Source organism: Maylandia zebra, linkage group LG17, assembly GCF_041146795.1.
Source record: "Maylandia zebra isolate NMK-2024a linkage group LG17, Mzebra_GT3a, whole genome shotgun sequence".
In the NCBI taxonomy this organism is placed as follows: domain Eukaryota; kingdom Metazoa; phylum Chordata; class Actinopteri; order Cichliformes; family Cichlidae; genus Maylandia; species Maylandia zebra.
The window spans coordinates 2794864-2806648 of NC_135183.1; the positions used below are offsets into that span (position 1 = coordinate 2794864).

General features: G+C 46.5%; 1 protein-coding gene across 1 annotated transcript; it reads left to right on the plus strand.

The window, feature by feature from the left end:
* Positions 1 to 906: 906 nt before the first annotated feature.
* LOC106676617 (neuroepithelial cell-transforming gene 1 protein) lies at positions 907 to 11785 on the plus strand. The gene is made up of 9 exons (XM_024805684.2): positions 907 to 1025; positions 1148 to 1255; positions 1353 to 1517; positions 1722 to 1784; positions 2011 to 2184; positions 2284 to 2541; positions 2627 to 2797; positions 10234 to 10411; positions 10498 to 11785. Exons 1-9 carry the CDS (start codon positions 933 to 935, stop codon positions 10926 to 10928), a joined length of 1641 nt encoding a protein of 546 aa, XP_024661452.2. The 5' UTR covers positions 907 to 932; the 3' UTR covers positions 10929 to 11785.

Here is an 11785-nt window from a genome sequence, read left to right on the forward strand (position 1 = left end):
CGCCACTGTTCAGCAGTTCCCTCCTCTAAGACTAATCTGGGAATTCAAGTCACCACACACAATAACATTTTGTGTTGCAGTATGCGTTCTGCTGCTATGTTTTAGTATCTCTCCCCCTGGGGTGTGTAATGTGTCTTTTTCCCTCAGTGTTTTTCAGTTGTCTCATCACCCTCCTGTTCCTGAGGAACACCTGGGACACTTGTACAATGAACCAAGTTCAGCAAATCCAGGTTATCTTTACAATACCTGGATTCATTCATCTTATCTCCCGCCTAATCCTAACCACATGAAGCTGGTTATCGGCTCCATTAGCCAACCCAGTGTTTCCCAGTCAAACCATGACCAAGTTCACGTACAAGGGAGAGCTAATTAGCACCAAGAGCAATCATAGACACAGAAAGGTCTGCAGCAGCAAAGCAGTGTTTTGAGTGTGTATTACAAGATAGAAACAAATATTTATTTATTTATTTATTTAAATATTTGTCTGTGGCTTACAATGTAAACAGCCAATGCCACTGTATGAAATCTTTCACAATGTGAATGTGTGACGAGTGGCGATCAAGAATTAGAGGGTATGAATGAAGGAGGCTCTGTGTGCTGTGGACACATCAGAAAGGAAGTGACCATTATCCAGTTCTGAGTAATGAAAGCTGCAAACAAGCAGTAAACAAAGTAGAGATAAATGTTTTAAATGAGTTGAAGGAACCCTTCATTTACAGCAGGTACAGCAGTACAAGAAATCCTAAACAGTGGTTAGGAAAACTATGCAGCACGTAAAAGGTCATACTGGAGAGAGTTCTGTGGGACAGACTGGGGGAATGTTAAAACCAATGGAAAGAGGACAAGACCAAATGTTTCCAGTAGTCTGGATAAGTGGCTGACTAACAAGGAAAATGCATTATTAAAAGGATACTGTGTTTCTACTGAAAGATATGGTGGCTTACGATGAAGTGGGTAGCTTGGTGCCTATCAAACGGACTCTGCAAGTGACAGACTGCCAGAACCAGGCCAACAAGGAGTTAGAGGTGAGATGGCTGAAACTTTACTCTGTAAATGTTTGACCAGAGCTGCTGGAAATGAAGTCATAGTGTTATGATAGAATAACTGCACGACTAACCTCCCCTTCTGTTTTTGCCTCCTTCTGCAGGAACCCAGCAACAAGCACGTCCGTTCTCTCGGCAGGGTGACGTCGCTAGCCAACCTCATTTCTCCGGTAAAGAATGGGGTCTTCCGGCGCTTCGCCCAAACCATCAAGGTAAGCGCTCACGGCATCCAATGGAAACACAGCGCATTGGGGGGACAGGGACATCCCTTTCAACATGTCTGACATGTGGTGTTCTTTCTTTCTGAAGGCCTCTTTCTGGGGCGATGGCAAGTTGCCAGGCATGCCCCAGAAGCCTTGCAGCAAGGCAGCGGCCCCCACACCACCTAAAAGGAGGAACAGCACCTTATGGTCCGAGACATTAGACATCCACCAGAAAGGAACTTTCTCCACCAAAGAGATCAAGCGGCAAGAGGTGAGTCCAGGAGTCCAGACAGGGATGAATTCTACATGCTTGCTAGACTAGTTCACATGTCTTTGTGTCAAATGGTTTAAATTGGACTAGAAGCCATTCAGCCATCTTGGCTAAGCTCACTATGGTTTAGGCTACGATGTAATGACAACCTGATTTACATGTTTACTAAAAAAACATCTGTCTGTGCCTTCTCCCATTCCTCAGGCCATATTTGAGCTGTTTCGTGGAGAACAGCATCTGATTGAGGACCTGCAGCTTGCATGCAAGGTTTGTCATTTTAAAAGCTCTGAGGCAGCGGGAGTACATATAAAGCAAACAGATTAAATCAGTCTGGCAGGCTTTGAATGCAGCGCAGCCAGGAGCTATAAAAAGACAGGGATTGTTCCTCTGTCTTTTTTTTTTTTGTACCCCTAAAACTGTTGACCAAGATATTTTTAGTAGCCGCTCCCAAAGCTCTGCCCAGATATTACTGATCACTTTGCTCCATCCACAGGCGTACCACGACCCGATGCTGAAGCTGTCCATCATGTCAGAGGAGGAGCTTACTCACATTTTCGGCAACTTGGATGCCTACATCCCACTGCACGAGGACCTTCTGGCGCAGCTCTCCAAAGCCACGGGGCCAGACAGGACCGTGGGCCAGATTGGGCAAATTGTTATTAGCTGGGTAAGTGTCTTTGACTTTTTGAGCCATCAAAAGCTTTTACGCTAGTAAAACCGTATTTTGAATTAGCAGTTAGATAAAGAGTCCCTCCTTCCTTTGCAGCTGCCCAGGCTCAATGCCTACAAAGACTACTGCAGTAACCAGCTGGCAGCCAAGGCGCTGCTGGACCAGAAGAAGCAAGACCCACGTGTGCAGGACTTCCTGCAGCGGTGCCTCGAGTCACCTTTTAGTCGGAAACTGGACCTGTGGAGCTTCCTGGACATTCCCAGATCCCGCCTGGTCAAGTACCCCCTACTGCTCAAGGAAATCCTGAGACACACTCCAGCAGAACACCCCGATGCTGCCAGCCTGCAGGAAGCTGTAAGTCCAGGAGACAAACTGGTTCAACACACTGATCCATCATAGTGCCTCTCCCATGTAATAATTAGGCTGCTTGTGTGTTCAGATCACTGTCATCCAGGGAGTTTTGTCTGACATCAACAAGAAGAAAGGGGAGTCCGAGTGCCAGTACTACATCGACAAGCTGGAGTATCTGGACGACAGGCAGAGGGACGCTCGCATCGAACGGTGCAAGAGTCTTCTGTGTCACGGGGAGCTGCGCAACAAGAGCGGCACGGTGAGCACAGCGCACACTTCCAAGTCGTCCTTCGGTGCTTCTCTTTGCATGTTAATGTTGCAGCTTTAAGGCAGGGATGACTCCTGGAGTTGCTTTCTCACTGTATAAGCTTTATTTCACAATCCGATCATAACAAAAACATACAGCAGCTCCTCTCCGACTCCTAGCCCTTTGCTGCGGTGGAAAAAGAACCACTCCAAAACCCCTTCAAGGAACATATGTACAAAAGAGTTTTCCTAACACACCAATGGGGCGTTCAATGCCATCTTGTAAATATGAGTACCAGAACAAACAAGCAAACAAAAAAGAAGTGTGGGGTACCTTTGAACCAATGAACAAAGTATAACCATTTATACTTTTTAACATAACCCGGCCCCGTCGATATGTGTATCTCTCACACTCTCCCCCACTCGAGAAATGTCGTCCCGACATAAATGTACCTTATAATCGACAATCCATAGAGAACAATAGAATGGCATGGACTATGTACCAGGTTACATTACACCCTTTTTTTTTTTTTTTTAAGTTACCCAAACTACCGTGCACTGTAGTTGTGTATACTCCTGATATAATCAGTTCAGCTTTTTTTTTTTTTTTTTTTTTGTCCACAATTCAATCTATCAAATTACCATGCTATTTGTACTCTCCTGTAAAGGCATTAACTTTGTCCACATCTCATCTGAACACTAAGCATCTTCCCTTTACTCATACACATGTTCGGCCTGCAATCCATGTGTCACAATATTTCAATCAACATAGGTACATTTGTTACAATCTGAAATAGGGGTACCAAGTGTAAACATTATATCTTCCCCTTTTACCAAGGTCGCCAGTAACCTTGAATATTCACACATTTGGTGGCCACTATTCTTTCTTCAAGACTTGGTTGTCCAAGTTTACTATAGGTCAAAGTCTGTGGTCTCCTCCTTTCTCTCTTTGGGTATGGACTTGGCTGGTCTGTTTCCAAAGCCTCTTCGACATCAGAGCTGCTGTCCACCTCCCCTGCCCCCACAATAGCCACATCCTCTGGTTCCCTATTGTCCATTTTCTCCTCATCAGCTTGGCTGGGGTCCCCCTGGCCATCTCCTGACATGTGAGGAAGCTCATCTGGCTCACCCCCGTCCCTTAGTGGCATAAACTCTGCCGCTGTGGGGTCCAATGTAGGTGAACACTGAGGCTCAGGATAAGGCCAGGTGAAAACCGCATCAGAAAACTCATCTGTGTCCTCCTCCTCCTCACTCCCCACTTGTGTCGGAGTCATGCATGTTTGTTTCCGTTTGTTATAATGTCTTTTCCTTGTTTTAGTACTAGTTACAGTTGCCTCCTTATCTGCTGGGAGCGGAAGAAAATCGCAAGGCAACAACATATTCCTGTGCAAAATCCTTGTCCTGCCTTTACCATTCTCTGGCTCTAACTCAAACACAGGACTGTCCTCTCCCTTTTGTCTTTTAATGATGTAGATGTTGTCTTCCCAATAGGAGCGGATTTTACCTGGCCCACCCCTCTCCACAACATTTCTAACAAGGACACGACTCCCTATTTGAAGTGGTGGACCATGCACACTTTTGTTGTACTGCCTTTTACCTCGGTCAGCTGACTTAGCTGCATTTTTGGAGGCGACAGTGTAAGCTTCAGCCATTCTCCTTCTCCATCTGTCCACATAGTCCTGGTAGGAGCCTGAACTGTCCTCCTGCTCAATGCCAAAGAGAAGGTCAACCGGTAACCGTGGTGACCTACCAAACATTAGGAGAAAAGGAGGGTAGCCAGTGGCCTCATTAACAGTACAATTGTAGGCATGTACAACTTTATGGAGGTGGCTTTTCCAGTCTCTTTTCTGTTCCTCTGTTAGTGTTCTTAACATCGAGAGCAAGGTCCTGTTGAATCTTTCGGTCTGCCCATTTCCTTGTGGGTGATAAGGAGTAGTGTGTGACCCTTTAACACCAGCCAGTTCTTTTAAATGGTGCAATAGTCTATTCTCAAACTCTCGCCCCAAATCGTGGTGTAGTTTTTCTGGAAAACCAAACCTGAGACAATAATCATTGAATAGTTTTTCTGCTACAGTCTTAGCTGTCTTATTTGTAGTTGCGTAGGCCTGAGCGAAGCGGGTGTAGTGGTCCATAACTACAAGTATGTATTCACACCCCCCCTTGCATTGCTCCAGGTGCAAAAAGTCAACTGAAACCAACTGAAATGGATGAGTGGTCTCTATGCTCAACATAGGTGCCCGTGCCTGTCTGTTTGGCTTCCTCTGTTTGAGACACTCACAAACATTACTGACAAAGTGTTCAATGTCTCTTTGCATCTTAGGCCAGAAGAAACGATCCCTAATTAAATTTAGGGTCCTTTCTGATCCCAAGTGGCCCATCTGTTGGTGTAGTTCTTTGAGCACTAGTGGGTGGTAAACTGAGGGGAGAACTAGTTGTTTTTTGTGTCGAGTCTCTCTGAACATAGTTCCATCCTCTCTGATTTTCAGTTTGCTCCACTCTCTAGCCAATGCTTTAAACTCAGTGCTCTCAGTCTTAATTTCCTGTGTGGTGGGCCTTTTGTTTTGCACTACAGACTCGTACATTTTACCTATCACGGGGTCTTGCCGCTGTGCTGCACAGATTTCCTCTCTCGGTATTGGCTGAATCATGTCCAGCAGTTCCTCTGCTTGTGTTTGATGCTGAAGGGTGTGGAAGGAGACAGCGTTAAACATTAGAGCTTCTGTTTGCTGCACTAATATGCCCTGCTGTGAGGCTACAACCACGTCCTGGCTAACCGTCTGTGTACAGCAGTTCATATAGTCCTCAAAATCGAGGGGCATCCTGGATAAAAAATCTGCATCTGCATTTGTTTTTCCTGGCCTGTATTTTATCGTAAAGTTGAAATCTGCGAGCTCAGCCACCCAACACTGACCTGATGCATTCAACTTTGCTGTCGTTAACACATAGGTGAGTGGATTATTATCTGTATAAACCACAAACGATGGCGCATGCAGCAAATAATCTCTGAAGCGCTCACAGACAGCCCATTTGAGAGCTAAAAACTCCAGTTTGCCAGCATGCATATGGTAATTTTTTTCTGGCGGCGTTAACGTTCTAGATCCATAAGCTATGACTCTTAACTTGCCATTACTGCGCTGGTAGAGCACTGCTCCTAACCCTGCTTGAGAAGCATCAGTATGAAGCACAAATGGTTGGTCTAGATCAGGGTAGCCTAGGATCGGAGGACTGGCCAGTTTATTGACTAAGTAAGACAAAACCTGATGGTGTGACTCTGTCCATTTCACAGGGGCTGATGAAGGCAACTGTCCTTTAGCCTGTTTGTTTTTCTCCTTCCTTCTCTTGTTCTGTGTTTTTAAGTCCTGTGGGCTACTTTTAGCATTTGTTTGGGCTGCTAGCAGTTCATACAAAGGTTTGGCGATACGTGAAAAGTCCTGTATATAGGCTCTATAATAAGATAGGAAGCCCAAAATCTGTCTCACTTCCCCCACTGTACTAGGGTGTTTCTCTTTAAGTGACATCACGGAGGCGACTTCTGCTGGATCCATACTATGGCCATCTTTTGACACCACTCTACCCAAAAACCTGACCTTAGGCTTGAACAGTTCACATTTCTTAGCAGTAAGTTTGACCCCATGTCTCTGATACCTTTGTAGCACGGCTCTTACATGCTCAACATGGTCCTCAAAAGATTTACTGTGGACCAAATTGTCATCAAGGTACGGTAGACAGATATCATCACGCAGACCCCAAAGACACTCCTCCATGCTCCTCTGGAACTCTGCTGGGGCGGAGCTGAGTCCAAATGGGATTCTAACCCACTGGTATAAACCCCAGGGGGTGATGAATGCAGTGAGTGGCTGACTGTCTTCGTCTAGGAATCCTTGATGATAAGCCTTTCCCTGGTCTAGTACTGTAAACCAGGAGCTACCAGTAAGGCTGTCCAACATGTCCTGTATCCTGGGAATAGGATGTCTGTCAGGCACCGATTTGCGATTAAGTTCTCGATAATCCACACAAAGTCTGAGGTCACCGGACTTTTTCCTAACACAGACTATCGGTGACGAATAAGGCGACTTGGATTTTGTAACCCACCCCCTATTGATCAAGTCTTGCAGGTAAGCTTTTACTTCCTGATGCAGAGGTTTAGGCACACTATTGTAAGTCTTTTGAACTGGTGTTTGGTCGTTGAGGGTGATGTGCATCCGAAGGCTAGGAATGCAGCCTACATCATTTTCGTCTTTTGCAAAAGCTTTGCATTCCTCCCTAAGCATCATCCTCACCGCCGACTGTTGGCCACTCGTTAGATGGTCTAGAACTACAGGGGGATCCCAAACACCACTTGTCTCACCTGTGGGGGCTAATGGGACTTCGACACCTGCATCGTCTGCTGTTTTAGTTGTTGGAGTTTCTACAGGTTTTAGGGCAGCTGGGTATATTGCTTTTACGCCCTCAATGTGCCCCAGGACCACACGCGGATCTACAGTAATATTATGGCATGTGGTATTTGTGACAGATACTGGGACCATGGCTGAGTTGCCCCTTTTTACTTTAAACAATACTTCCTGCAAATGAAGCCCCTCAGGCAGGCTGGGGTTCAGAACAGGACAAAATAACATTACAGTGTCCTCGTCAGCCTGTATGCGTGTGCGACAGCGAATGGTAGTAGCTTCACTAGGGCCTAAAACAACTTTACTCCGCCCTGTCTTGACTTGGATCTCTTCCGCAGCTGTTCGATGTGTCTCTATCAACTGGATAAAAGTCTTAGCAGATCCGACGTCAATACCAAAAGCACTACTCACAATATTTGCAGCACAGTCACTGTTTTTAACACCCTGTTGTTTAAGTTGCTCGTTGATGATTTCTTCTATAACATTGTATCCAATAATGGGATCCTGAGCTACATTTGGGTCACTAGAGACCAATACGGGCACTAGGAGACTCGAGCTGGTCGTCTCCACCCCCGTCAGTCTAAACTCTACAGGGACCCACCCCATAAATGGTATCTCTGTCTGATTAGCTGCGAGCCCATTTAATGGTTCTGAACCTAAGAGTTCATCTATCCCCCTGATAGTGGTGTGAGGTAAGTGCTCGACTCTCCAGTTCTCATTTATTACGGTAGCCTGTGCACCCGTGTCCCACAATGCGGTGACTGGTACATTGTCAAAGGTGCATCTCACCATTTTTCGTCTACCAATCAGCTTCACTAATTTTTGTCCTTGCTTATCTGATAGAAGGTCAGAATATCCCATGTATGACAACCACCCCTTTTTCTCTCTTTCCCTCAAATGTTGTTCAACTAGCCTCACTGCTTTACATACATGTTTGTGATGGTGCCAGTGTTGTCCCTGACAGGCTTTAGAACAGTAACTGACAGATGAGCAGCCTGCACACCTCTGGAGTGGGGTGCTGACCGACTCTCTCTGGTGGCAGCAACCACAGCGGCGGGACTCCTGATGTGGCGGTGGGGTCACTGCTGGTCCCGTGGCAGTGGCCCTCTGGCGTTTCCCTGCAGCTGAAGTGGAGCTCGGCATCCTCTGGAGATGTGGCCAGGCTGGCCACACTTAAAGCAGTGGGTGCAGTTGTCTCCCTCTCCGTTGCTCTGGCAGGTCCTGCAGCCTTTCTTCCTCCAGGTACCCGCGGCAGCATCTGATGTCCTCTTTGTAGTCTGCGACTTGCCAGCGTTCAGGGAAGCAAGAACCATCTGCCTCACCTCTGCAACCTCGTTCCTCAGCTCTTTCACCAGGTCGTGCATTTCGGGTGGAGGATGATTTTTCTTGTCTTCCTTGGTGGCGGGGATCTGTGAGCTGCTGCGTGGTTCATCCCTAGTATGTAGCTCATTGATTCTTGGTGGTTTTGTATTGTTCCTCTTTAACTTGTTCAGTCTTTCTGTCTCGAGATTGGCAGCTTCATTTAGTTTCTCAATCAGCATTTCATCAGTCACATCTGGGTTGTCAAGAAGGGCTTTAATCTGGAACTTTATGTTGTCATTTTGCAGCCCAGTACCCACTGATCTCAAAAACTTCCTTTTTACCAGGTCCCGACTGTAGTGTTCTGCTTCTTTGTCCTTGGATGCGTACAGGAGGCGATCTTTAAGCTCAATGGCTCTGAATAAAAAGTCTTGAGCTGACTCTTTTGGATCTTGGGAAATATTTATCAGTTTTTGGTACAAATCAGATGTGTCATCTTCTCGGTAATGTCCTTTTAATATTGTCTTTAACTGTGTGAGTGTCAAATCAGTCTTTATTTCAAGCATATCACGCAGTTTGAGACCTGGATTGATGGCTCTTATCACTGCTTCAATAACTTCTGACTCACTGTGGCCTTTGCGGAGTCCATTTTCCATCTGATGCAGCAGGTTGGTATAGGACAGCCGATCGCGCTGCCCTCCCTCACCTATTTGGCCACAGATGCGAAACTCCCTGCGAATTGTCACCTCTGGTACTTTAGAAGACAGCAGGTTCGGGGCAGCGTCCGCCATCTTGAGTTTCTGCCCTATCGCTCTAATTTCTTCCTGCAGCTCGTCATACTTGTCTCTTGCGTCTGAAGGGCGGGAAAAATCACTCTCGGCCGTATTGTCTTTAGCTTTATATTCGCCCAAAAACGATAAAAGTTCTTTCACAAACTGTACAGCATCGTCTGGTGTATAACTGTTTTCCACCTCGTCCAGTTTATGTTCTATAACTTTCATCAGTTGGCGTCTGGAAGTGTCTTTTGTAGGCTCATTTAGCGGTGTAGCAAAGCCTTTCACCTTATAACCCACTTCTATGAGCTGATCACGACTTAGCTGGCAGATTGTGGCGGTGATCTTATCTCGTAGGGCTTCTATCTCCATTGTGGGTACTCACAAGCTTGTCTTTAGTCCGTCAGATTTCAGGTCCGGTGCTTGGAGAAAGGTTTTTCTTCAGCCGTGCGGTAGTGCTAACGTTAGCCGCTAATGGCGCTAACCAGGCTTCTGCTTCACTCTCGTGCGGGAAGTTCTTCAAACCTTCCTCCTGGCTGGCTCGCCATGATATGTTGCAGCTTTAAGGCAGGGATGACTCCTGGAGTTGCTTTCTCACTGTATAAGCTTTATTTCACAATCCGATCATAACAAAAACATACAGCAGCTCCTCTCCGACTCCTAGCCCTTTGCTGCGGTGGAAAAAGAACCACTCCAAAACCCCTTCAAGGAACATATGTACAAAAGAGTTTTCCTAACACACCAATGGGGCGTTCAATGCCATCTTGTAAATATGAGTACCAGAACAAACAAGCAAACAAAAAAGAAGTGTGGGGTACCTTTGAACCAATGAACAAAGTATAACCATTTATACTTTTTAACATAACCCGGCCCCGTCGATATGTGTATCTCTCACATTAACACGAGGCTGCCGTCCCACATGAGGCGGGCTATGTGCTCAGATGATGCTCTGGTTTGAAAGTTTCTGTTTTTCCTGGAAATTCTTTCAGAAGCTGCACGTGTTCCTGTTCACCGACCTGCTGATCCTGACCCGCCCCGTCACCAGGAACGAGCGCCAGTGCTTCCAGGTGTACCGGCAGCCAATCGCAGTGCAGGATCTGGTGCTGGAGGACCTGCAAGATGGCGATGTCAGAATGGGCGGCTTTTTCAGAGGAGCCTTCAGCAAAGGTAAGGCTCGTCCCAGAAAGTGTCCGCTAGTAGCCTGAGCAGCACTTTGCCCCCGTTCCTAATGACGCTCTCTGCTTTCTCTGCAGCCAAGAACATTTTCCGGGTACGTTCCCAAGACCCGAGCCAGGCACAGTCACACACTCTGCAGGTCAACGACGTCTTCCACAAGCAGCAGTGGCTCAACTGCCTCCGTAGTGCCATTGCCGTCCACCGGCCTCTGAGCGAGCCCTCCAGCCCCAGCCCGCCTACAGGCAGCGTCCGTTCCAAGCGCCGCCCTTCCTCCGTTTCTGCCATCATCCACATGGAGGAAGCAGACGAGAACTACCCGCAGCCAGGCTCTCAGTCGGCCCCCGCCTCACTGTGCAACAGCCCCACCACTGCGTCCCCTTCGCCTCGCTCCCCGCCATCGTCCACGACGTCCGTGTCATCGACGTCATCCTCACCCACGACACATAAAACCAAAAAGGACAAGAAGGCTCTGTGTTCTTTAGGGAAGAGAAAAGAGGCGATGGTGTGAGGTGGAGCGTTGGTAGAGAACGTGGATGGACCTCTTTGTTTTTCCTGTACATAAAACAGCACAGCACATTTATGAGTGTCTGCGTGTTATTACAGCAGTGTTCTGTTACTGTCCTCCTTGGCAGCTATTTACCTTACTCCTCCATCCAAGTGCATCCCATAGAGACACAGTATTCTGGAGGGGGGTGCACGTGGTTCAGCTCTAAAAGGGAAGCATGACAAGAAGTAAACCCACGGTTCACACTCGGTGTGGCCAGTTTGCTGAGTTCTTGAAGAAAGAGTTGGTGCATCAGATCCTGTTTACTATAAAGTTCATATTTAAACATTCTTTTAGACCTTTCTTTGGGGGATAATACACTTTATATTTTCAGATCTATCCTAGTATTGTTTTAGGTATTGTAAAGCAGCAGAGTTTTAGCTGTTAGGGCAGGTTTTTGAACATTTGCCGATGTCAAGGTGAAAGACAAAAAGCCGACCCCTAAAAAGGTGAGGTGTACCACACAAACAGATTTCTGTCATAGTTGGGTTTTTAGACTGAGCAGAAGATGTCTTATTTTTATACATTCCTTAAATAACAGATGCTAGAAGCCAGATATTATTTTATTTTATTTACTACAGAGGCATTAATTTCATTCCAGAACAGATGATATGTCAGCAAAAAACCGTGATGAACTCATATCGCAGACGAGATGATGAGTTTTGTTTAAGACAAAATTTTGAACTGAGCCACGTTGGTTTCTTAAAAAGCTGATTCCTGAGAATGAGGCGGATCACTTTTCAGTGTAGGATCTTGCATGGAGCTTTAGTTGTGGACGCCGCTTGCACCTGAAGAGGCGGCATGATGTATGCAACTGTCCC

What these genes read in the sequence shown, in the direction of transcription:
- LOC106676617 (XM_024805684.2), top strand. Translation starts at nt 933, where the DNA reads ATGGTGGCTTACGATGAAGTGGGTAGCTTGGTGCCTATCAAACGGACT. An exon ending in AGGCCAACAAGGAGTTAGAG is followed by an intron (nt 1,026 to 1,147) that starts GTGAGATGGCTG and finishes CTCCTTCTGCAG; the next exon opens with GAACCCAGCAACAAGCACGT. An exon ending in GGCAAATTGTTATTAGCTGG is followed by an intron (nt 2,185 to 2,283) that starts GTAAGTGTCTTT and finishes CTTCCTTTGCAG; the next exon opens with CTGCCCAGGCTCAATGCCTA.